The 27736-nt window shown below is 36.0% G+C and overlaps 1 protein-coding gene across 3 annotated transcripts; it reads right to left on the reverse strand.

Moving 5' to 3' along the window:
- Window positions 1-428: 428 nt before the first annotated feature.
- On the reverse strand, window positions 429-27736 carry LOC147861889 (coiled-coil protein). Of its 3 annotated transcripts, XM_087322896.1 has the most exons (24): window positions 27009-27734; window positions 26384-26551; window positions 25690-25764; window positions 25502-25580; window positions 24055-24119; window positions 23064-23153; window positions 21200-21289; window positions 21008-21094; window positions 17276-17359; window positions 17046-17162; window positions 15835-15869; window positions 15474-15606; window positions 13138-13725; window positions 12040-12629; window positions 11359-11422; window positions 8622-8724; window positions 8296-8498; window positions 3524-3649; window positions 2780-2850; window positions 2190-2252; window positions 1746-1818; window positions 1383-1580; window positions 1047-1097; window positions 429-932 (listed from the first exon to the last, which is right to left on the reverse strand). In XM_087322896.1, the coding sequence occupies exons 1-24, from the start codon at window positions 27099-27101 to the stop codon at window positions 819-821; spliced, it is 3360 nt and encodes a 1119-aa protein (XP_087179022.1). In that variant the 5' UTR covers window positions 27102-27734; the 3' UTR covers window positions 429-818. The 3 variants fall into 3 exon arrangements, with proteins under 3 accessions (XP_087179022.1, XP_087179024.1, XP_087179023.1); XM_087322898.1 differs by lacking the exons at window positions 26384-26551; window positions 27009-27734 and having other exon boundaries at window positions 24055-24114; XM_087322897.1 differs by lacking the exons at window positions 429-932; window positions 1047-1097 and having other exon boundaries at window positions 1440-1580; window positions 2784-2850; window positions 27009-27736.

A 27736-nucleotide genomic window follows, 5' to 3' on the forward strand; every position in this document is an offset into this window, starting at 1 on the left:
AAGAACCCTATTAGAGAAGGTAAAGGCTTAGACATGGGATGTTTACAATTATTGAGAGTACTATGTATACATGCATATTGTAGGACTACATGTTTATTTGTTGGGGATATTAATTACACAAAAGAGTACTAGGTACACAATCATTAATCTTGACATCACTTTACCATAACTAACAACACAAGTTAGCATTGGTTAACAATGCGAACTAAAGGATGGCTATTAAATGACGATTTGTTACAAAATACTCTTTTCGTAATAAAGTATATATTGATTGTTGAGTGGATTACAAAATAATCTTACATGCGTTTTAACATAAATCTAAATCAAAGGTGTTTAGATCCTCTTAAATTTTAAGAGTGTGAATGATGAATGAAATATTGCATGCTAGGGTTTGTAAATAAACCCTTCAATATATAATATGGCTATCCTTTAAGAAACAAAGCAGCAATCTTTATTGCACATTTTACGGCCTTCACATAGCCTCTTACAGAGAAATTTTCTTAATATACATTCTCTGATATAGGCATTTTATTGCACATTTTATGACCTTCAAATAGTCTTTTGGATTGTTTTGCACACAGGCATGGATGGTGGATGATCATGGTGGAGCCCAACAATAATTACCAACCCAAAGGATTCACTATCTGAATATATAGATTTTATTGTACATGAAAAATACATAGTTTGGGTGGGGCAAAAGAAAGAATGATATATATTTAGCCTTCCTTCTAAGGAGCATAAACTTACATATCCTTCAGAATGTTAAAGGCAATATATCCTTCCGCACTTCAAAGAATTCAGCAGGAGATAGTTCTATGTCAAAATTCTCCTGCCTCAACCTTTTCCAATATTTCCACCCTCGATTTTCTAGTCCATTTGTGACAAGACGCAACTAAGTTTATTAGACTTGTTACTTGCCCTTTTGTGTACTCCTGCATTATGAGCACAAGTGAAAAATCGATAATAGAAAAAGAAGGAAAATGAGGCCCAACATTTGGTTTGAAAAATTACAATGGAAAATTTTTGAGTTGCAAATGTAAGCTTACCGGATGACCTCTAACCCAGTGAAGATACTCGGTCTCGGGGAGATAATAAGCCTGAAAAAAGGGCATATTTTATCTGAGTTCAACTAATTAATTCAATTCTTCATACATGTGTCAGAATCACTATGGGGCAAATGAGGGTATATAGTTGTCATAAGGTTACAAAAGGCATTAAGAAAGGAAAACAAGTGTAATATCTGATGTTTGTCAATGTCTATATTTTCTCCCAGAAGAATACAGGATTAGATTCTTAATCCCAAAATAGTCAATTATTTCTTAAATGCAAAACACATCCAAAGACCTCACTTGCATCCTTCCAGATGAAAAGCTGGGCAGTACCTTGATATATGCTTCCACAATATGCAAATTTGAAGCAAATCTATGAGGAGCAAGATGTCTCAGTCCATTGATTAAGACTTGCAGATCTAATGACATAAGTGCACGCCCCTCGTTTGTGCACCTCTTCACACGAGATAACCCTTCAACCAGAACTTCGGCCAAAGTGTCAACTCCATACTCGAGCAGTACCTCACGAGTCTGTCATCAAGAAAAGAAAGAAATGCTAATGTGAGATCCATAGTCTCAAAATCAGATTTAACCAAGTTAACATATTATTTGACGTCAACCTAATTCTGCCTAAGTGTTTGAAATCACTATGGTAACCTAGCATTGTAAGATCATTTCCTTGCAAAAGATAATCACCTCTTTTGAGATATCTACATGAGCCAATTTATTTGCAAAATGCTTGAACTCTCCAAGCAAAAGGTCAACATACCTGGATAACATAAACAGAAATACATATGAATTGAAATACAATCCTGCCACAAATTTCTAGTTACATTCCAAAATAAAACTATAAATTTAAAGTGCCTATATTTTTTGAGCTCACGAAATAGCACATAATAAATCAATTTAGCATCATGACCATAATAAAGCCATTCAACTATTTATAAGATCTATATGAAAAATATGCTTTTTGTTTCTGACAATGGGGTTACTGTACCATGAAATACAAAAAAACACTCCTAACCACATGAAAGGTTTCCACATTTTGATGACACAGTCATATAGAACACAAGGTATACTGCCATGGAGATTAAAAATACGCGATGAATAACGAACTTCGACATTATAGAAGAAAATTACCCATTATGCTCTGTACCAAGCTCTTTTGGCTCCCACCTGACATTTCCGATCCGATCAACATATCTGGAATAGAAACAATATAATCATTCCGCCATGGATATAGATAAATAGCATACATTGTAATTTGAAAAGCCATGATAAGAGTTATTACAATTTGGGGGAATTGTCGCAGATTAAGTAAACAAAGCATCTTAAAAGATTCAAAGAAGTAAACGCAAAACGAGACACAGAAAATATCAGGCACATACAAAAAACTACAAACACAACATAAGCTTCAGTGACCAGGTAGAAAGTCAGAGTCCATCAACATCATGCAAAGCATAGAGGCTATGACATCTCTACGATCCCAGTACCCAAGAAGAGGTGCACATGCAAAAAGAAAACGAATGAGCAGCAGTATCACTTGCTCAGAGGTGAAGAAAAATCTAGTCCATGAATTAAGCTGGCACTGAAATTCAATCAAACGAAACAAACAAAAAACCTGACTAAAAAGAAAAGAAAGAATAGTATTTTCTTGCTATAAATTAGTCCAACACTACAAAATCAGAGTAGAGTTTGATAGTGCGTTATTTGCACTCACACTGACTTACCCACCAACATTTAAGAGCAATCTTGCAACTGTCCGGTAAACATGTTCCTGTAGATCCACAGCAACATCAACCTGGCATATTTTACATATAAGCAACGGTTCAAAAAACACTACCCTTCATCATAAGGGGCTAATATATAATCAACACAATGAGAACAACAACACATCAACCCACAATTCAAAACCAGCTCTTCCTAGAAAAAAATAAAACCTAAATGGAAAGTAACATCAAGCAAGCAATCAGGGAAATAAGATATAGATGAACACAGAGCAACCTTTAATTTTCTGTGATGAATGATGTTCTAGTAACATTCTCAATATGTGTTCTAATAATACTACCTTACCAGGACATCTCCTGACATAAAGCAATGGTCCATTACGACATGTTCAACAACACACAATAAAACATTGTCAGCTCATTAGTAAACTGGAAAGCACAAGCTGTACAGCCATTGTATGAGATATAACCTCTAATCTATAGCACTGGGCAATCTCATTATTGGTGACTCATGAGCATCCTCATTGAAAGACCCATCGGGGTTTGCATACGTGCCTGAGTCAGATATATAATGATCAAACTATTACTATGGAAAGACCAAGGTTGACTATCCTTGTGCTAATTTTAAGATAATTTACACACCCAAAGAGTACCAATAAACCACTTTGTTATAATATTAACTTTCCGAGGCACTAAAATTCAAGCTCAAATTCAATATTGTAAAGCTTTAAAAGACACTTTGCTTACTGTGCGACTATAGAAATTATCTAGAGAAGCCAGTGCATCCTGGGGTAGCAGCATCTGTAAGTGAGAACGTGATTTCCTCAACATATGAGAAACGCAAAGCAAAGACTCAATGGCAACAAACCGTTCCTGCATCACACACTCAGAAAGTTAGCCCTAGTTTGTGCAGCAAGAATCTCCAGCAAAAACAAGTTTCATATAGCTTCTGCCCTTTTGTACTGAATTCTTATAAATTTACAAAAAGACAGCATCCACACTAAAAACATCATACTATTAATACATTTCTGCCTTGAAATTCATTTAGTACAATGCGAAGAAAATATAATATCAAAAGAATGCATTATCATTGAAAACCTATATGCCAAGGCTTTCGAAAACATGTGTATTGGATAGGTTTCATGCTAGAGGAAGGGAAACAAATCTGGGCATTCTTCGTTATAAGAAATTAAATGGAACGTCTGCAAAAGGCAAAATTCCAAAAGTCAACATATCAATCCCAGCTATCCACTAATGCAAAAAGAAAATATTGATCCTAGAAAGAAAGATATATGAACGTCTTTAAGAGGCCAAAATGTCTATAGGACCAAACAAAAGATTACATCTTAAAATGTTGTCTAGTCTTTGAGAACAACAAACCAAAACAAATGTAACTAGGTAAAAAACTGCATAAAATGCAAGTGACTAAAGAACTCTGTATCTATACATGTATAAATCTTAAGTCAGATAGCTTGTAATTTTATCTTCAATAGATCAACAGCATAGGGTCAATCCAGAACAGAGAGACCACTGAAGACAGGGGAGCACTTGTGATGGCGGGAGGGCCTCTATCGGTCAATGACAACGGTGGTGAGACTGTGGTCAACTAGACCGAGGAATACATGCACGACAAATTGCCATTACTTGATCTATTATCACCCCTTTGGAATGTCCTAGTCCCAAAACCCATTTGTGTAGCTCATGATTGACTTATAGCATGAGTAGTGTGATGGAGTGGGCTAAGAAAGTTGTGATTGTTCTTTGTTGATAATTTGTGCGGTTATGTTGTTGTCCTTCAAAAACTTCTCCCTATATCATTATACAAGCATCGGTATGATGAATCCATCCTCTTATGTGTGCAAAAAGTGTGCCTTATAGTGGGCCATCTTCCTACCAAGAGACGTTGGGGGGTTGATCCATGTTCTTCTGATATATAGCTTGATAGCATCAATTCAGATTATTCTATTCTTTTCAACTTTGGTCATGTTCAAATGATATTGGAATGGGGTTAGCGCATTCATGCTTATGCCAAGTGACTCGAACCATAGTTGCATTTCAGCATACCAACAATGATTATCTCCGTATTTAGCAAATTGTTTTAATGACATTAGTGCTAACCTTGTGTAGCTTCATTTCGAGAGCTCCCAAAGCCGTTCGATACCAGACACTGATCAGAACAATGCCTTGATGATTATTGGGCCTTTTTGTATGGCATGCAACTAGGTTTTCTTTCTTCCTATCTTCTTTACCCAAAGGCTTTGGGAGCTCCCTAAACAAAGTTTTAAGACAGCATTTTAAGATGTAATCTCTTGTTTGGTCTATAGGTCATTTTGGCCTCTTAAAAGGTGTTAATGTATCTTTCTTTGTTATTTCAGCTTGTTCCATCTCCTTTTATTAATAATTTAAAATATTTTCAATTTTCTATTGACAGTATTCTACATTAGGTATATTATTTTAACAGCTATTTGTGAAAATGGCCCTCTTTATTTCCATAACTGTAAGAATACTCATAACTTTTTAGAAATTGTTAGAATGCACTGAAACCCAGAAACACCAATGGTAACAAAGAAAGGACAAAAGCTTTTAGTGCCAGTTTCTTCATTGTTCTAGCACCACACTACCAATTTGAATGGTGTTCTTGCATCTGACCACTACCAATTTAGAGCATGGTTCTTACACTTTAAATGAGATTTCAAAAGTTCAGCATCAGGGGGATGTATTGTTTCTTTCCTCAAACACATTTGCATTTTCTATTTCAGAGTAGTCTTTTCTCGAGGCTTAATCTAATAGAATAGAAATTCCCTAATACTGAAATTCATTGTGGTGAAGTTTAAGTATAGATACAGATTACGATGCAAAGACTCAGAATATTCATGGAATTTATTTGCTTCTGTAATTCGCAATAGCACAAGATACGAAATTCATGCAATTTGGAGAGCAAACTTGTCATAATCTCTAGCATGTAGCAATAAAGAAACCTTTTTAGCTTTTTTGGCAAAGAAATATATAAAGAGGTTTAGTGAACACCGTGACTATAAATCTTCAAAATTCCTCGACTATTTTGCTGAAAAGCTTGTGTCACTATTTCGCACATCAGCTTATAATGCCAAAAAGATTGCCCTCAACATAATCTAGAGAGAAAGTTGTCTGTCATCAACTCCTCTCTATGTCTCATGAGTTCTAATAAGAGCAGTCCCAATCATGGTTGGTCTTCATATTCAATGAAATTGCCTTATGTGTCAAACCGCTGATATCTACCTTTATTTCATAAAAACATCATGGATTCCAGGCCCCCCCCCAATTGAAAATTTGGCCGATCCATTCTTTCAAAGGTTTGCATGCATATATATTTATCTAAATTTCTAACTAATGCGAAGTTTTTCTGAGCTGCCTATTACAGTAGAGAGAGCATGAGATAGATGTGCATCCATATCAAAAGGCCTGATAATGAAACCATCTTGTGATGTGTGTAAACAGAGTGCCTTGTGGTGGGCCATCTTCCTGCTGAGAGATGTGTAGCTCATCCATGTTCTTTCATTATCTAATTGAATGATATCAGGTCACATCACACTATTTTTTTCCACTGTAGTCATGTTCAGGCGTGGACAATCCAAGCTATGTTAAAATGGGGGTAGTGCACCTATACTTATGCCATGCAATTGGAAACATTCCTGCATTTCAGCCAGCTTCAGCCAAAAACAATTGTCTCCAGTTTCAGCCAGCTATTTTAATGGCATAAGTATCCATTGGCTATCAATAACTGATTGAGGTAATGCCTTGGTTATTATTAGGGCTGCTCCAATCTCAGCCCAGATAGTACCATGTTATGCTTTGCTCCCTGTTATGCAGCAACCATCGAGATTAAAGATCATTAAATCTGTCCAGTTATGAGCCCCATAAAGGTTTGGTCCCAAATTTCTACTGTGTAACGAAGAGTTGGTGTTCTGACAATATCAAACAACCACAATTTAGTTTGTGGTTCATGGAACTAGAAATGTGCCACATTGTCTTTCAATGGCACCAAGGGCTGCATATCCACATGAAAACCAAGTGTAGGCAGTCTCCTGTAGGCGGAGCCGAGGCTTTTTGAATGTTACTCATATATATGTGCAAGATAATGAGACCAACTTTTCCTTTCCCAAGAAGAATTCAAGTTCTGATGTTGTAACTCCAAGGGCTTCTAGTTGGCTGCAGTAACCAAGCACACTATATAGTGTGGAGGAATTTCAAGAAATTCACAAAGCAACACTAGATTCTTTATTTATGGTTTCTGGGCTGGGAGGGCTAATGTGTGATCCAAAGTTGTGAACCCTTTTCAGAAACTTATCTGTCTAGATGAACTGCAGCCATTTCTCTCTGCCCAACACAAATTCTGACTCTAGGATCGAAGATTATAGTTTAGCGAAGTAATGACCAATCATAATAGTCCTATAATTGCTAGGTATTATGGAATTTCCACTCTTGAAAATTGGTACAAAGTTATGTTCAGTCCAGCTACTACGAAGCCTTCACACCTAGAAGAGAATTCGTTCTCACAACCACTTAAGGAGATACGCACATTATACTCAGAAGAGTTATATGAACTCTACTTGCAGTAGCTTTAATTCGATTGAGAATTCCATGTAGATGTTTAATGACTTGCAATGAATAGTTTTGGAAATTTGCTAGTTCATCATGTTGTGCTGTTTGGTAGTGCTCATTGTCTTCCACTTTCATAAATGCACTATTTGCCCTCATATCACTGAGTTGTAGATGAACGTAAGCAACTTTTGATCATAATAAGGATTCTGTTTCAATTTTCTGACAACAGTTGATCAATTCTGCAAAGAATGTATATTCATTATAACTGCCAGCGAAATCCATTTGGGCAGAAAAATCACAAGGGGAGCCATCAGCCAAACTAGTCGCAGCCCTAATTTGGGCCATTTTGACAATTGCTAAAAAGTTAGCAGTAGTTTCACAATTATCAAAAATAAAGAGGGGTATTTCACAAATAGCTCTTACTGTATACAATAAACCGTAAACCTAGTTTGGTTAAAAGATGGTAGTTCACAAAAGAACCAAATGTTACTAACCCATTTGAACAGTGGAGTAACAATGTAGCGTGTTAATGAACTTCTACTACGAGGATAGATACAACAATATATTTCTTCGTTTATGATAACATGTCCATGGAACTGTTAAATAACGGATCAGGATTCTAAGTTGCATTTTATCACCCCACAGTAATAAGGAAATTTTTCCAATGTTTTTTGTTGTTTACGTTTTTGTTTTTCAGCATGCACATTGTGATTTGGACTCACAAGAATATATTTCTACATCTTTACCATTCTACATTTTCAACCCTCATTCCCCATCTCTAATCCGTGCTCTACAATCGTTTGGATACAAAAATATTAGAAGTCTAATACATATCAAAAGCAACCTTTAATCCTTATATGTGAGAATGAAAATATTATGAGCAACTACATCTGAACATTAAAAAGGATGACACAGAATCAGTATTTGTACCCACATACCTTTAGGCCATGCATATTCACTGCAGACAAAAATGTGTTTGTGGCTCCCTGGATGGAGTTTAAATGGGTAAAATCTGGGCTCAACTGGATGCCTGAAGTCTGGAGCGGTTGCTGATTGATTGTACTGACACCATTCTTAGAACGCTGATCTTCTAAACCTTGAGATATACGAACCAACGTAGCTCGCAATCGAGTTGTCAACACTGCAATTAGTATAAGCAGAATCTTTCATGAATGTAAAGAAAATGAGTCTACATTTTCTTTTCAATTAACCACAAATTTTCAATCGAATATACTAATTAGAGAAAACGGGGATTGGAGGTTACGATTGGGATTATCAGCTTGTCCTCGAGTGCCAGTAAAGGCATCGCGATGCCCAAAGATCTTGAAAATACAGTGGAAATACAATTCAAATAACTGCCCAAAACCCTGTAAAAAAATCATTAAGAAATCTCAGATTACTTTAAAAGCTAAAACCACGATTGAGAACCATAAAAAGGCAGTTTAATAATAAGACAATTTTCAGTTCAAAGAATGTTGCATCTGAATTCCGAACCATACAAAAACAGCCATCGAATACAACAATTTCATGTCAAACTAAACATATACATAATTTTTAAATTCGAACAGATGGATATGAGCTAAGAACAATTCTAAAATAAAGAATTATAAACTGTTTAAAAGGAATGAAAAACAGATAAATCCAAAGCTCTAAACTAGGCTAAACATTAGGCTACTCTTAATTTCTAATTATTTTTTATAAAACCTGATTATAGATAGGTGCTTCTATTTCTGCATTAGACAAGATGTAAACATATATCTACATCTCAATAGAATGTAAATGGTCTATCCATATATTTATTTTTTGGAATGTGTATAAATAAATGTACATGTTCATTGGCTGTAGTAGAAAGTACTTGTCAATTACTCAGGAATAGGAAATCAAGATGCCGAAGGAATCTTAATATTCAACGGTAAGGAGAGCATGCTGATGCTGAAACTATCTTACTGCAAAGCAAATTATGTCCCGATATATTAATCTTCTTTGAAATTAAATGTATAATATTGGCCCCATTTGCCAAAAAAGCATGAGATTTGTGGCAGTTAGCATGTATCTAAAGTAGACTTGAGAATTAAGTTAATCAATAGAAACCTCTGCATTATGCACGGTACAACCTATTACCATGAAAGAGATGTCAACAAAGGTAATGAACAGACCAAAAAGACACTAATATATAGGAAAAGCTAAAATGATCTTCAACTCAAAAAGACATTAATATTTGCAGATGAGATGGGATCCAATACAATGCTGGACAACAAGGAAAAACAAAAGGAGATGACAAATTCTATTCATCATACAAAATGGATACTACATTGAGCAAGTATAGTATAAATTGGGTGAGAATTGGTACTACTTCTACTCATACAAAGGCAAGGAGATCATCGCATGAGATCCTGCAAGGGCCCTTTTAAAATCAACATGCTCCATGATAAGATGCCGAGGCAGTGCCTGCCATGGTGCCTCAGATTGTGAAGAAGTCAGGCATTTCAGGTATTCGCGAACTTCAATGTGCCCCAGGTGCTGTTTTGGCCGTGAGACAAGTGGCCTCTATCAATCTCCATGGACCATAGATCTGAACTGCTGATAACCAAGTGAGGTAACCAAAGTTTCAAAGAACCAAACATCGCACATGGTTAATAAGACTGAGCCTGGAAAAGAACCCTTTCTACCCTCCCAAAGCTGCATTATTGCATTAAATTTGACCCGGTAAAAACTACTGCACTATCTTTGGCCATAAATCAAAACTGGTGTTGATTTCCTGACCCATAGTGGTAATCCCTCTTATGTTAGAATTCTCCAACATTATTCCACAAAAACCATCACCCCATATCAGCTCATGTGGAACTCTTAAGCCCTTTAATCTACCCATCGATCAGAATTCAGGATCATAGCAAAAACTTTCCAAAAATCCACAAACCTACAGTATATTTGCTCCTTGATCTGAAATGTAAAGATATGCGATATGGTAGAGACCCTTCTCCTCAAACCAGCTTGTCCCTCAACTCAAATACCTTCTTTCTCTGCTAACATGCCCAACCCATTCTTAGAAATAGATGCATATAGTTTGGCCATAGAATGACCAATCACGATATTGTAGTCGTTTGTTGGGAGATGCCAATCTCCTGAAATGAGAATAGGCATAATGGTGACAATACCCCAAGGTCTCTGAGAATGCTTCACACAACTCAGTTAGCCATGAAGGCCAAGAGCTCTGCAATATTATCTCAAGCATATATAAAATGCTCCACTACAATATCTTCGTGATTTGTCCTCTCCTTGGTGCACATTTGCAGTTCCAAGAGCCACGGACTAAGCTATGGTTATTTGATACACTTGACACACCAACTCTTCTCTATGGAGTAGAAACATGGGGACCGAGTCTTAACCAGGCAAATCATTGGAAAGATTTAGAGAGACCTTTAGTGTCAATGATTGCTCGCACGATAAGGAGCAAAGCATCGGTGCCCCACGATATAATCCGGGCAGAGATGGGAGCAGCACCTATAATAACCGAGGCATTGTTCCGATCAGTGACATTTATCCAACGTCTTTGGGAGCTCCCTAAACGAAGGTACCCAAGGTTGGCACTTATGTCATTAAGACAACTGGCTGAAAATGGAGACAACTAGCTCATGCAGTGTACAAAAAGACTCCATACACATGACAAGTATCAAGAGAAGGCATGGCCATGCCTCTCGGATTCCTTACTCAGAAATAATGTATAAATCTGTTTCTAAATATGTGTTAGAAAATCTCTATTCTATGAAATCCAGAAGATGGTGCCCCATTCCAAGATAAGTAGACATACAAGTAGATATTAGACACATAACATAAATAGACAGATAAATAGATAGAGATACATATATTAATCTTCTCACTCACTAGCAGTAATAAAGAATATGTAGCAAAACTCTCAAAATTAATAAAAATCAGAGATATCAAAAATAACAATAGTATGTTACATCGATTAGAAGTACGCTTAACAGTGAGATAGAACTTACTCGGAAAACCTCTGAAGCAATGGGTTGCAGTATCTGCATCAGCCTTGCATATTTATCCATATATCTGAGATTAGAAAAATCTCATTATCAAAACTCCATCATTCAAAAGAAGTAGATTTCAGAACTATTCACTAAAAACAACTATAGACTGTGGAAGTTGTTTCTACGTTCATTATAGCTGTTACAGTGATGAAATATATCAGTTAAGATGCATCAACTACATACCTAGACTAGGCTACATTTTTCGAAGAAATTATAAGTCAAGAGTCTATGAACTAAGGAAGACCTCTAGCTTTGATCATCTACAATATATTTTGAGTCTCCTTTATGGTTTCATCAACAGATAAGAAAACATATTATAATATGTAATCAACCTTATAACTTAACAGCTACCAAAGCTGGAGATTAAATGAAGCTTGAAATCTTAGAAGAGAGTAATGAATCCTGTAAGACATAGCGTATAAAAACATATATCATGGATGCATATTGATGCTAACGATAAGAAATATGAATGAATTTCCAAATGAAGGCATAATATGGCAATATAGGCAAGATAGAACATTAAAACTTTATCGTTTAAAAATATGGCAGTATCATCACACTTAGGCGTCAACCATGAGGATGAAATTGAAATATTTCAGATGCAGGTTAAAAACATCAAGAAGGAAGTTTTGAAATTGCCTTAAAATACCAACGGCTGATCCTGTCAAAATCAAATCTTCATCAGTGATGACTTGACCTCGCTTATCTTTAGATCTGCCATTGTTTGAACCCCTATAGACTCTACTTGGAAGTTGACTATCTTCATCAATGAAATCAGCCAATAGATCTTCATCCTCATCCTCATTAAGCTCATCATTCAAATTGGAATCATGGTGCTCCATTGTACCATTTGTCATTGTTCCACAAGATGCAGCATCTGAAACCTTGAATTGATCGTTATCTGTTCTGGATATATTGCTTTCTCCCATCATTTTTGTTGCATGTTTGAAATCAGTATTTGCCAATGTAACGCCCTGACTTTTCCTTTCACTAAAAGGATTTCCTTTCTCTAGCCAAAAAGCAAATCCAGCTTTGCTCTCTTCTTTCCCAGGCATTCCCTGATCTGATAAAGTATGACTGCTCCTTGAATCACTTTCCCTAGACAAACCCAACGGGGATCCCATAAGTACCGGAGCACCATCACCCAATAATCCAGCCAAATTAACGGTCTTAATAGCAGCTGGAGGAAGTTGTTGCCATAATTCCTTCTCAAGCATCATGCGCAAAACCTGGCAAGCCAAATCAAATGTAAGATTCAGGAACATTCAGATGCTATAGCATAAGAAAAGTAAAATAACTTCCTTTCCTTCATCATAATGTTTTCCCTTATTTTAACATTTAGTATGGGCTTCCTATGGATTTAAATCTTTGGTATAAGTTAGCACTATGCATATTTCCATTTTTGGACTATGATCTTTAGAATAGGATTCTGGTGCATACAGAGGAACTTTGAAGTCACACCAGTCAGACTATAGTTTGGTTATATAATAATATCCTGCCACTCAATTGTGCACCTTTACATATTCATGTAGGATATGCTCACTCTCATGTTGTTATGCACAAAATAGTAACATCACTAGGACCATAGGAAAATTCTTCCGAAGACATGATAATTGCTCTAGAGAATTCAAATATTCTCAACTCTTTTAGTTTAATGGATACATTGTAAGAAAGCATACACAATTCTGTACAGATTATATCATTTTCCAAAATGCCACAAGATATGTGAAGCATTACCTCTAAATTTTGTCGATGAAAGGTACTGAAATACTTTTCGCACAACTTCACAAGTTTGGATCTAAGTGATATAGCTTCTGCACCACTAAATGCCTCCCCGGCCAAAACAAACTTGTTGACCCAATCCAAGCTCTGAAGGAAATGATGTGGGCTGGTAGTACACAATGCATCACATGAAAGTAAGGCTGACACACGACGGGCAGCAAGCTCCCACACATGTTTTCGTCCTTTGTCTAATGCTTTGCTGACACTGACAATAGTCTCACTTCTCATGTTCTCTGTGAGATCACTAAGAGAACCTTGAACCACAGCTTCATCAATTACTTTCCCAATATCCTGATCTTCACCCAACGAGAGGTCATCCGTTTCACCACCAATAGCAAAAGTAGAGCCAATATTGCACAAGGAATCCGATGCAGTATTATAGAGAACACCCTGCGAGTTTAAGCCATGTTCTATTGTTGTTGACACCTGATGCTCAGCAGATTCAATTTTCTTATTTTCACTCACAGAATCTGTTGTTCTATTTCCATAATCACGAGTAACAATTGCTTGAGATTGATTGTCTTTAGTTAGCCTCTCTCTTTCCTGTACAAACGAAGTTCAAAACAGCTGAATTATACATCACAACCTCCAATGTCGATGGTAAAAGTGTGACAAAAATCCAACTCAATAGATTAATTGTATACAGCTCATTGATTTAGGGTTGTCTCGTATATGAAGCCACCTTTCTGTTTTATTAGTTATTATACTCATTATTTTTGTTTTTCCCTAACTATAGGAATGCTCCATCTTTCCATTTCTTGGCTCCATCGCTCACACAACCTTTTCTAATTAATATGATATGCCAAAACCAATGCATTTTCATTTTCAAAGTAAATTCCTTCTTCCGAAATTTGAGTTTTTCCATCCAATGCAGCAGTTTATTAATCTAAATGTTTCTTCATATCTCACTTCATTTTGTTTCTTTATCTTCAGGAATTCCCATTCCTTTCTTTTAAACACCAAAAGCAAAATATGTAGTCCAAAAACCCAATTCTTTGGTATGCATGAAACTGAATATGTGAGGTATTGGATCTGAAACAGCACACTATGCAAGCAAGCCAGTCCGACTATAAACCACTGTAGAGTGCCTGCCAGAGAAGAAAAAGGACAATTCTGGCCCCAGAACATAGAGAATATTACATCTCTCATCATCTGCATCTACTGAAGACTAAATCCAAAGCCCCCATAAGTACTGTACCAGCATATCCTAGATCGTCTACTCTGAAGAAAACATTACTGATGGCATTCAACATTACTGATGCAACAGTATGTTCTTACCTAATGAGAGCTACTAAAGACAGTCAACATCATTGAATAGACTTTGGTGATAATAATCCCATTCGCCTAGATACCATGAGATATGTACTGAGGGTCTAAATTTCACATCCATGATCTTCAGTGCAGTTTACAGAAAGTGAAACCAGGAATACAAGGGTCAATTTGACAGATCTACCCCACAAATTTGTTCCCTGAAAAAGCCTAGAATGCACTGCCTAAACCAGCCATCCGAAAATTATAAAAGTATTCTGTTGAGTAAGCAACCATAATTGGTGCACAGTTACTTAGGGAACCTATTATCCAATGCCATGGAAAATTTGTTTGTCTGTTAGTATGAAGTGCATTCATTAATCTATACACAGCACAATCTTGACTCCAGGATCAAATTTCCATGATATATCTGAGCATTTGCCAAGAGAGCTATTATTGAGAGAAACAAAGTCCTGAATCCCAATTATGCAAATTGAGAGAGTAGGGATTCCATGTAAGCGCCTACAACTGAAGTTCTTTTTGGATGGGAAGATGTCAATAAATCAACTCCATGATCGGGCTGTACCATGCCTTTATAAGACTGTCTTCTGGAAATGTAGCTTGAAAATCCTTGTTAACACTGTTGATAAGAAATTTTGCAAGGTCAATCGCCTTTAGCTAATGAAGACTGGAATCTTTGATTTCTGGCTTTAACTTTCTGTTTACTCCATTACGTGGTTTATCTTTGCAGTTAGTATAGACGCCACACAATTTTGCAAGGCCAATCGACTTTTATCTAAAGATTTGATTTCTGGCCTTAACTTTCTGTTTACTCCATGAAGTGCTTTCTCTTTGTGGTTAGTATAGATACCATGTAACAGCAAAAACCTCCATTAACGATCATATTTGAAAGTCAATTGTCATTGCCATGCTGATCTACTGCATAAATCTCAATACAAACTACTCATATACACTAAGAAAGTATAGAGAGTGGCAGATACAAAGTAATAATTGCATAAATAAAAGTGCAAAAATTAGCATACCTTCATAGGTGGTTGCCAAATCATCATTGAAAAATAAGAACACATAAGATCAAACAACACCTCCAATGTTTTATGAAGACATTGTCGAAACTTTGGTTCTGACAACTGCACACAAAGATCATTATATGGCAGCCTGCACAATAATCATGCACACATGTTACATGAACTTAATCAGACTGTCTTAATCAAAAGTTTATTGCATCACTAAACCAATCGTCAATGTATTAATTGAATCTGAAAATAGTTAAAAATATTCAGAGGTCAATGAGATAGTCATTCTATGATGGCATCTCAGGTGTGGAACTGTGCAAAGTTCGTATGCCAGACGTACGTAATGGACATTACTTATTATATGGTTTACCTGCATTTTTTCTGGGATGTTGCTGGATCTTCTCCCTGGATAAAAGAGTAAGATTCAGAAACATGCACTGAATTATATATACATAGATTGAGCTCACAGAAGGAATTGGGAAAATTGATAGGACAAGTTAGATTGCAGTTGAACATCCCTTAAAGGGAATGTGGTACATAATGTAAGCTTATACACAAATAACAGCGATCCATCAACATAGAGCAGCCTTAACAGGTAATCAAAGTTGTATACTTGGTCTGCTTTATTCCTGGGAACCCACATCACTTATATCAATACCCAAAACGAAATACTGTGTTGCAAGCTTATACGTGAATATCAGTAATCCATCAACTTAAGCAGTTAAAGTTGTATATATGATTTTACATCTTCCTGTGGGACATTTCGTAAACAATCATCTAAAATGTGACAGCCTTGAGTTATATGGAACAGAAAGGGACATATAAACTGTAACATAATCACAATGGACCAATCTATATCATTTACTTGAAGTGTTTGTAATCTGTATCTCCCTGCATTTCTGTATCCTGCCCAACCCTCCACTGCTTAGCCCCTTTTTCTTGCTATACATTTTCACTTTGCCTCTACTTTGCAGTTCTATAAATCCATCCCCCTTTGCAATTGCATTATGATCTATTAGTTTGAGTTAAGCTTTGTCGAACACCACAATAGTTCTGGTACAGAGCACCAGCTATTAATGCCGATGAGCTCACATAGCAAACTTTGTTTGCCACCATTACTAAGAAAGTCTTGAATTCATACAATACTTCAACCAAGGTTTTTATTGAGTCAATGTTCAAGCTCATGGAAAGTTTTCCTCTTGGGTGAGATAGACGAATTGCAAGAGGACAAGAAGGTTTAAAATGAGTTCATGGAAATCAAAAGCCAGATCTACTTTAAAAAATTTATAGGAAATTACATGCACCCAAAGTAGAGTCAATAAAGATCCAAATTACATGCACCCAAACAGAAACGGAAACCCCACAGAAAACTGGCATTGAATGTCAAGAAAACATGTGGGCAGAGCTACATGAGTGGATGGACTAAATAAAGATAGAAGGAAGAAAAAAATGAATATTCCACCAATTAAGTACATCAAAACAAAGTATTGTATGGCTCTTTTCTCTTATTGAGCTCTGTCGCAGAACCATTAATGATGCTGGATATAAATATTTTAGCTCATCCAAAGCATGATTATGTACCTCATAGAGCACATTTTTCAATACTGAATGTGTTTCTAACACAACAATCTGCACAAAACAGTTCTGGACCTTTTCACCCAAGCCCCCATCATCTATCATTGCATAAGCATCAATTACCTGTAAAAGTAAAAGTAACCAAATCGATGTGAAACAACCTAAATGCCTGAATTTAGAGAAAGTGTCATATTTCATCAGCAGAATCATAACTGTTTAACAGCATTGGCACTCACCATTCTATACTTCTCTGCTTCAAAACTTTGACAGACTTCCAGTAAAACATGATCTACCTTCTCCAGTGTCCTTTGCAGCCATTCCTATATGTCAACATCCACTTTAGAAAATATTAAAACAGATTATAAACCCCCCAAGACAGTTTCAATGTTGTGCTTGATGTCATTCAGCACTGAGAACTAAGACTACTTGTTTATTAATCCCTCATACATAGTACTTCATTTATTCCAAGAATTTAATTGATATGATAATAGCCCACTATAAGGCCCTATGTTTACATTTATCACATGTTGGGTTATCATCCGGCCCTTTTTTGCAGAAATATGTGTCTCCCATGGGCTCCGTGTGATGTGACAGCTCATAACTTCGTTACATTAGTTATAGATTAAAGTAAAGCTATGGAAGAATATAGCTGACAATTGTGGAATTGGCAATTGGAATCAGAGGAACCCTCTGTTTGCCATAGTAGTGTTTCTTAAGAATATGGGGGAGATACTACTGCCTCTTTAAACAACGCTTTGGTCCACCACTAGGAATCGGCAACGGTTCAGTTTCCAAACCAAACCGATTAAGCCTTGACTGGTTTGGGAATTTCCAAACTTGAACCGAACTGGTTCCTAAACCAGTTAAGGCTAACCGTTTGGCCCAAATCCATTTGGTTTGGCTTGAGCCATCACAAACCGATCTCAAACCAGTTAAGGAAGCTCAAGCCTAAACCGAACAGAACAGAACCACCAAACCATTTTTAAATGGTTTAACGGTTCGGTTCAGGCTTGAGCCAAGCTGTTGCGATTTCTATCCACCACGCAACATAATCGAATAAAAAGATCACGACGCTTGAGGTTGTTCTTGCTGCAAAGACATAGAAATTATTGAAAGACAAGGATATAGCCACCAAACCACATGAGCAAAGAATCCTCATCACCATATTTAGCATCATCACCCCATGTCAATGCAAGGCTACATGGGTAAGGTCTATCCTGGGGTAATTTTTCATGCACGTGTGTTAGACTATATGAACCATGGCCTCGTCAGCCTTATATCAATTAATCAAGGCTATTACCATCCAATGTTGATGGTGCTTTCCTCGCTACAGAGACCTCTCTGTCTTGGGTAACCCAAATTGGAGATCTTTCTGATGGAAAAGTATCAGTCCGCCTAAGTTCACAATGTTATATCAATGGGAATATCTGGATTCCTTCTCAAGAGCATTGAATGTCTATGTAGATACCTGTATTCAACTGTTTGAGAGCCAGGGTACTTTATGCAACAACCCAAATTTATTATTGTTTAGTTTGGTTTGTTGTTTTCTAAAATGAGACAGCATTTTCAGTCTTATAGATCAGTTTCGCCTCATAAGGGATGTTCACATTGTCATAGAGATTGAGGTAGGCGATATACACAACTACCTCTAGAAGAGAGAATTTGCCAATTGTGTCATCAAGGAGTGGAATCTGGGGAACACTATGTTTGTCATTGTAGTGTCTTTTATGAAATCAGAGGGAGATACCATTGCCTCTTTAAACAAGGCTTTGGCCCACTACACAAGGTAATGGAATATGACGACCAACGATGCCTAGGACTTTTCTTGCTAGAGCTCAAGAGACATAGGGAAAAGTTGTTGAAGAATACAGCCACACAAGCTCATCCACAAAGAACAATCACAACATTCTTTAGCCCCATCACTCCTAATGCTAGAAGTCAACCCCGGGATACACAAATGGGCTTCAGACCAGCACATAACAAAGGGGTTACAATTGATCGGGCAATGGCAATTTGCTGTGCACGTAGGCCTCGTCCCCATGGACCACGACCTCGACAACCTTGTCATCGACAGATAAAAGGCATTATCTCCCGCCACCGTAGGTGCTTCCCTCGCTTCAGAGACATTTCCATTCTGGATCGACCTATGCTAGAGATCTTTCGAAGACAAAAGCTACAATATACCTAACTTGAGGATCTCACATGTGCCAAAAACCAGATTCCCTCATTTCTTTTCTTTTCATGTTATTTACTTTTATATTTACTGTGTAATATTTATTTTATTTTGATTTGTTCTCAAAGACAAGACAACACTTAAGATGCAATCTCTTATTTGGTCTTATAGGCCATTTTGGCCTCTTAAAAGACGTTAACATTTCTTTCTTTCTTTCTTTCTTTCTCTTTCTTTCTTTCTCTTTCTTTCTTTCTCTTTCTTTCTTTCTTTCTTTCTTCTTTCTTTCTTCGTTCTTTTTTCTTTCTTTCTTTGTTCTTTCTTCATTCTTTCTCAGAACATAGCACACCCTGACATGAATCTACCTTTTTTACACCACAAAATGTAAGAAACACTATTGATTGGTTACAATTTGCGAAGGCACACGATCCTGATGGATTGGTAGAGAAGCACTTTATCTATGCCTGTGACATATTGCTTTTGTTGCTAGCACACATCTTTAACAGAGCTATGTGAAGAACATACCATTGTGCCAATCTTTAAGAACAGAGGATAGACTCATCCAAAGACCCTCTTATAAGGACATACATCTACCGCATGCTTTGCACAGTGTAATAGGGCAGCTGTGGACCTCTTCACATCAGTTAGAGATCTAGATAGAGAAACATGTACACAAACCTCTGGAAGAAATAATATATAATCTGCAATTATGTCATCTGAAGAGCACTATGTTTGCCACTTTACTATTTTCTATAAGTAAGAGGGAGATACCATTGCCTCTTTAATCAAGACTTTGGGCCACTACACAAGGTAATGGAAAATGAGGACCAACAACGCTTGGGCCTATTCTTGCTAGAATTCAAGAGACATATGGAAAAGTTGTTGGACAACAATACAACAACAAAATCTCATCAACATAGACGATAGAACAATCTCCACTTTCTTCCATCCCATCATTCCTACTCATGCTACAAGTCAATCACAGGACACATAAGCGGGCTCCAAACTAGGACATTGCAAAAGGGGTTACAATACCTCGGGTAAAAGCTATTTGTTTTGTTGTGCATGTAGGACTCAGCCTTGTGGCACCACAATCTCCCCACCCTTGTCATTGACAGATAAAGGCTAATATCTGCCACCAACATGAGTACTTCCTTGGCGTTGGAGATCTCTCCATTCTGGATTGAAGTATGCTAGAAATCTTGAGATTTTTTTTCATTTAGTTACATTTATTTTGGTTTGTTGTTCTCGAAGACAATGCAACATTTTACTATATTAGTCTCCTATTTTGTCCTTATAGGCCTTTTTGGTCTCTTAAAAGACGTTAATATATTTTTCTTTCTTTCTTCTTTCAATCTTTCTCAATCCTCACATGGGATAATGTTCATTTACCTATCCTTCTAAGTGATGGTCAATCATGTTGACAATTGTTTCACAACGCAACTTATGTTCGCTTATAAAAAGCCATTATCCTAAGAACATATAAGAAGTTTGCCCAGTACCATTCATGCATTCGCATTTGCGAACATTCGTATCATTCGCGTAAGAAAAACACCCTCAAAGTATAGTAAATACCATACTTTTGCGCTCATTATTTATTATAAGGTTGTTTTTTTAGGGCAAGAAAGTTAAGGTAAAAAGTGTAAAAAAAAAACACAAGAATGTTTTAATAACATGCGCATTCGTTTGCATACGTATGAAAACGAATGTTTGGGCTAACGAACACAAATATTACGTACTATGCAACAAACATTCATTACCCCTATGTTATGAAGTATAATAACAAAACTTTTATTACCTCTATGCTGAGGTTCATATCTGCAATTGCTGCAACCCCAGTACATTCGTCCATAATTTGCATGCAAACAGAGCACATTCGTAAAGCCTGCATATAGAATGGATGGTGTGCAAGTAATAATCTAAACTTTCATTAAATTTACTTAGAAGGGGGAAAAAATTCAAGATCGGATATTGAATTTACACAACTCACTTTGGCATAATCTCCCTCTTCAACTATGCCTTCTAGCCGCAACTTGATTTCTATCGCATGTTGTATCTTGATTAAAATTGGCAATACACCCTGTATGCTAAAGTGGGTTAGACCCAGATTGACACAGCAATAGAAAATAAAGGAACACCTCCAATAACTCTGAAAAACAAGAATGACAATGCAGATATATTTTACTATTTTCAGCATCAATCTCCTTCAATTCAATTTTACTTCTTTTTCGTATGCTGAACCATACATAATACATATTTACCAATGCCTCCTGTTGAGTTGTGTTTCCTCCTTTCCTTCATCTCTTTCTTTCTCAAGTGTATCTCACACCACACATAAAGTATCCTCAGATCCTAAGTTTACTTCTTAGAGCTCGTGCCATTTCATTGAAGTATAGTTTCTCGAATAAGTTTAATACATGTTGGAATAACCTAGTAGATAAAAGAATATATTTTTCTACTTGATGCCTTATCTCCAGATCATCTTTCAAGCAATTTGGGACTTTGGAAGTTTTAAGTAACCTAGGAACCAAATTTTACTTTACCCATTTTTAGAAAAACTCAACTTCGATTTGATTCTGTTATATCAAGCATCCATATTTGAAACTTCAATAAGTAACTGTAAACATGGTCATATAAGCTTGGGGTTTGAATTGAAGGGCTTCAATTCCCAGAACCATAGTTGTTAAAAATGTGTATATTATGTATAGAATATGTTTTGAAATATTCTGAAGTATTTAACACGTCTTGTACGTTTTAGAGCTGCAATTTCAAAATGTTCCATGGATTCTAAGTATTCTACATAATTTAACAAGTATTTTACATTTCCTAGAATTAATAGTTAACAAAATAACTATAATTTGGACAAAAAACAATTGTTAGATGCAATACAAATATAAGTTAACATATTCTGCGTATTTTATCATTAGAACACGTATTGTACTTCAAAAAAAAGTAGAATACTTTTGACATACCTAGCAAACATATTGTACACTTATTGTATGCTAAGTATTTTACACCTATGAACAGACGTAAGATTTTGTAATGTGCATTGTGGATCCCAACACTAGTGCTTGTGGTGATGTTGTCATCGGTTTCTCATTATCTCTATCTCCCCCATTCTTCAAAATTTCTCTCCATTTTCATCATCATTGCTTAACATGAAATGTGGCATATAAGGAATTCCAAGCACAAATGACACCTATTACCCCCATTTATGCATGTGTACTAATAACCAGATTCACTAGGTTCCAAGTAAGGTTGAACAAAAGAACGTGAATAATATCCAGGAAAATGTCGATTCACTATTAATCAAGGAATATGCATCCTACCATGTCACAGAAATACAGATCACATTTCTTTTCCACATGTTCTATACTGCAGAGCATAACCCCCATAAACAATGACAATTCAATTCTGTACTGAAAATAATGATGAAAATCTAACGCTACTGAGCCCCATCCCAATTGCAAATCTCCAGTATGCCACAAGCCAAAAAATGGATGTTTTAAGAGACTGAAAAGGAATAATCATTTAACACTCTTGTTCATGTTATGCCAGTCTCTCCATTTTCTTCTCCAGCACGTACAACATCTTTTACAATCACAACAGTTTTTCTTTTACTATCATATTTTTCTGTTCGCTTTAAGACAAACTTTTAATGACCACATGCACATACATCTTGATAATTTTCCTCGACAATTTTACAAACTTATAACATCAAAGCTTTTCATCTTAATATCTCTATGCTATAACTTATCAAGCCTCACTCCTGCAAATTTTCCATATCAGCATGCAAAGTGATGTATCTACAGAAGAGATATAAACATGCAGTGGTATATAGAAGCCAATCATACCAGTAAAAACTGTTTCTTCTTAACGTTGGATGTCACAAGCAAATTTTGTGAAACTTCATAAATGGCAGATGATAGATGCCTCCTTCCATTCTGTAAAAGCAGCAAAATTACTAGAAGTTTTTCAAAAATGACATAATCATTAGAGTTCATGAACCTGTTGATCTTAATATTTCTGGGAATTACAACTGCAAATAGGAAAGACATGTCTTCAGCTAAGCACAGACTTTGATTGATAACTATGCTCAAAATTGTTAGGATCAATACTTAACAAATCATTAGTAAACTACGCTGAGATGGGTCTTTCTTGTTCAAATGAATTTTCCCAATTCTGAAGTGCATAAAAAATGTAACCTAAAGTTACAACTTCAATCATTTCCATTGTAAGGATATAGACCTTTGAAGAATGACAAAAATGACTGCGTGTTATAGTTAACCTCCACTATTCTTCCCTGTACACATGAGTTTTAGAATGTTGGAAGTGCACAAGTTATCATTTCACATTCTTCAAACAGCTCCAACTTACTGAGATTAAATTTAAATACTAACAATGAAAATACAACCACAATGTACAAGCCATGGCAAGAATTAGTATGCATTAGAATTAAGGAGTGTGTGAAAATTAGTTGAAAGAACTGGGAAGAAGTAGTAAGAGCAGAAAATATTTTAAGAGTTATGCCTGGATCTAGAAAACAAATTTTACAATAATTGGATCCCCTTGTCAGATATCCAGTACAAATGGAGACAAATAGAGAGGCAAATGTCAAATAGAAAGTCTTAATACTATTCAATGGAGAAGAATAAATCCCAATTTCATATGAAAAAAGCAAATATGATAGTGGTGATTTATGTATGAAAGAATATCCGCACACTTTACAAGCTATACAGCAGAAAGCCAGATGAATAGCAAACAAGCAAAAGATTGAGGTGTTCATCTGCATAAAAGTCTCCAATGCATAAATCAAGATGCATCATTTACTAGATGAATTGGTACCTTACAAATAATGTTTGTCACCTGCAAATCCTTCTCCAATTCCATAACTAACTGCATACCCTTCACTATCCAAAAAACTTATATATGAAAACGAGATTCTTTATAATTAACAACAAGATTTTTTAACCATAAATAAGAATAAGATTTGAATCTGAACAAACGGATTCTTTATAAAAAACAATAAGATTCAAATTTTAACCATAAATAAGGACATGCTTCCACTTATTTCAATGGAAAAACAAACTAATTTGGTTGGAATTTGCAAACAATGTTGGTAAAATTAATTTGTCACAAGTATTAGTCTTATTACTGTTTACATCTCCCCATCTATCTATTGTGGTAGAGGGTTACAAAAACAGAAATTGCAAGAAGTTAAGGACTTCCTTCAAGTGTTTCTGGCATGTTCAAAGTTTATCATGATAACGCTATAAAAGCCAAAGATTGTGCTAAATATTTGCCAAATGAAAAAGTGGCTAATAAAGTGCAATATGAGCTTGGTGACCAGTATTTATGCTAGATGACTAGGTTGGGTTTGCTCACCATGATCTATTGGGTGATCTTTATGGAGTGAAGTCAACTATAGGAAATAGCTTAAGTATAGGTACAGGGCCTAGAAAATCTACATAGACTCGGTTTTTGGCACACTGCATAGCATAAGGTCTATGGTTGGAACATGAATCTTATTTACTTTTCTGGTTATCTTAAATCGATAGACCATATTATTCATCAAAGTACAAATGTCAGCTAGATGGCATTGCAACTAGATATAGGTACAAGGCATAGTATATAGGTTATAGTGGGAGAGTGAATCTTATTTCTTTCCCTGGTTATCTTAAATCAATAAACCATATTATCCACCAAAGTGGAGATGTCAGCGAGTTGTCATTGCAACCCTGTAGATATGGGTACTCTTTCAAGTATCAAACTTTAACAAAACAGGTGTTTATTATGATTTACAAAACAATAGTACCAAAAAGGTGTTGGTTTCCTCACTCAATAGATTTTACTCCTTGATAGATTCTAGTATAAAGGGATTGCTTTTGTCAACGGATTCCCTCGTATACTGTGTCAAAGGAATCTACACCAAGAACCAAAGAATTAACACAATAATGTGTAGAACGAAATGAATCTACTACAAAACCTGATCCATGAGGCCATATTTCCAAATTGAGTTGTGTATGAATTGATTTGAATTACCCTGAGGGACATCATATCCAAACATGCTAGACACTAGTTACACTGAAGGATATCATATCCAAACATGCCACACACTAGCTACACTACTTGACTTGATTATCCAGAAATGCATTGTCACAAAATAAAATCAACTCATGGATGAATTCGTTTGAAACTAATATGGAAAACTGTAATTGATGAAGTGAAAGAAGATATAAGTATAGAACTTGATGGTTATAAAGTGATGAAATATTATATTAACGTCACACACCCATCTCCTCATGATGATTCATGACTTTGCTCGAAAGTGTTTCTGTATTAAAATCAAGCTGCAACAATCTTTGTGTAACCTGTCTTGGCCATGTCAGGACGTAAAAACATTCGTTAAAAAACAGATTTCAAGCAGATATGTATCAGAAAGGCAGTATGAATCACTTTATCATCATGTTATTTCCTTACCTTCCCTTCAAAGTATTTCTTATCCACATTCTCTGCAGGTAAATTTTCCAGCATGTATCTTACAGGATCAAAATCCTGCAATATCAACAAGAGGATTTATCGAATTGGATTTTGTGTTAAGATGGTTCCACTAGATATGAGTTGCATTCTTCCTTGTAATGGAATGTTATAATTGTGAAGTCACAGACAAACACACACATTGGTGATAGTGATATTCTGAAAAAGACCAAAAATACAATAAATACATGTTGTTTGTATAAGTGGCATTGCTGCAGCTATAGATTCAAAAAAATCTATGAAGTTTCTCTTAAGATGGTTTCATTGGTTACAAACTTAAACACACATTGGCAACATCCCAAAGCATATTATGCAATAAGCTTAAATGTCACCACACAGGAATTCACAGAGGATAAATATAATGAATTTACTATTCAATGGTAGGGTTCAGGGGTGAACTTTGTGGTGTAGACATCACAATAGCTACTACATTTAATATAGCCACAGATCTCGAAAAAGCGCATGGAGCATGCTATAAAGGTCTATGGTTAGGAGGCGAATCTGACCTAATTTTCCAATACTCTTACATTAAATTATCAAAGAATATTCATGGCGTTTGGGCAATTGAACACAACTCAAGCTTTAGAATAAAATAAATCCAGAAAGCTTAAGACATGAACAGATAGTTTTAAATTACTTGTTCGTAAAATTCAGCCTCGAGTTCATCGGGTTTCTCTCCATGGGCTCTACCACCGTAAACAGATAGAGATCCTCCTAGAGTTGATGGAAGATTCAATCGCTCATGGGGAGGAAGACCAGCAATAGTTCGAGCAACCGCTGCAGCAGCAGCAGCTCGAGCAGGAACCTGATACCAGTTATACATTCATCCATTAATTTAAAGCCCACATATGATGTGTTCTATAAAATTTCTCCAGATGCAAAATATCCCCACATACATACATTCATCCATGCGTTCATTAATGCATACAAACATATAATACATGCATATATGCACATATCAACACATATATATACATTCATCCATTCACTCATTCATTCAAAACCCAAAAATGTTTTTTTTTCATGAAATGCCACAATTCTAAAGTTATTGGGTGAGAATGGAAGAATATGCTTCAAATTTATTGTTACCTCAATCTTTTCAAATGCAAAAAAATCAGACATACATACATCATACATTCCATACATACAGATAGATAGAGATACGTTCATGCATTCACTCATTCATTTCAAACCCAAAAAATTGACCTTTTCTATGGAATTTCTCAATATCTAGGCTTAATTTCTTCAAATTTTCTTGTTACCTCCGGTTTTTCAGGTGCAAAAGGAGTGATGGTAAGGGCCTTTCCTGACCTCACTGACTGTAAAAACTTCCCTCCAAGGTTCATAAGATCCATCTTTTAAATAGGGTTTACTGTTCTCAAATGGAATTATAATACCACAATGCATCCATATTTCCATCTCTACACCATAACGGACAAGCTTGATACCAGTCAATCTCTACAATAGGGAGCTTCCATACCTTGATCCATGAATCTACATCAATACATGAAGAAATCTGCATTGCTTTACTACTTATTTTATCAAAATCACAGTTGTTGAAAGCCACAGCATTCTGCCCTGTTTGTTGAGAAACCTCAGCCCTTCCTCGAACTGGAATTTTATGCCTAAACCCTAATTCTGAACCTATTTAAAACCGAAATCCTAAACTCTAAACTCAGACGCAATCCGAAGCCCAGAACTAACTCTAACATGACAGACCCCTGTGAAGATTTTCAAAAGAGATCTGACTCATCTTTCAAGATCTCGACGGCAATAATGATGATGATGATGATGATGAAGATGATGAATAAACAAAAAGAATACTTCACACTGTTTGTCCCGTGAATCGGATATAGTCGAGGATCTATGGTAATCTTAGGTTAGTCTGTCAGAGCAGCAAAAATCTGCCTCTTTCGCTGTCTCGCGCTCTCCGGACTTTATTCGTTGCAGACAAATACGAGGAAGGGAGGATTCGAACCCTTGGCCTTTG

This window comes from Azolla caroliniana, unplaced genomic scaffold, assembly GCF_043228905.1.
Source record: "Azolla caroliniana isolate FFs.n. ecotype wild unplaced genomic scaffold, voAzoCaro1.0.p SCAF_7, whole genome shotgun sequence".
Taxonomy (NCBI): Eukaryota; Viridiplantae; Streptophyta; class Polypodiopsida; order Salviniales; family Salviniaceae; genus Azolla; species Azolla caroliniana.

Bases quoted from the DNA above. Each gene is read 5' to 3' on its own strand.
- LOC147861889 (XM_087322896.1), bottom strand. From the start codon at position 27,101: ATGGATCTTATGAACCTTGGAGGGAAGTTTTTACAGTCAGTGAGGTCA. The intron at 13,726-15,473 runs GTATGCTAATTT...TCGTTTGTACAG, and splicing joins TTTGGCAACCACCTATGAAG to GAAAGAGAGAGGCTAACTAA. The intron at 1,819-2,189 runs GTAATTTTCTTC...TATGTTATCCAG, and splicing joins CTTGGTACAGAGCATAATGG to GTATGTTGACCTTTTGCTTG.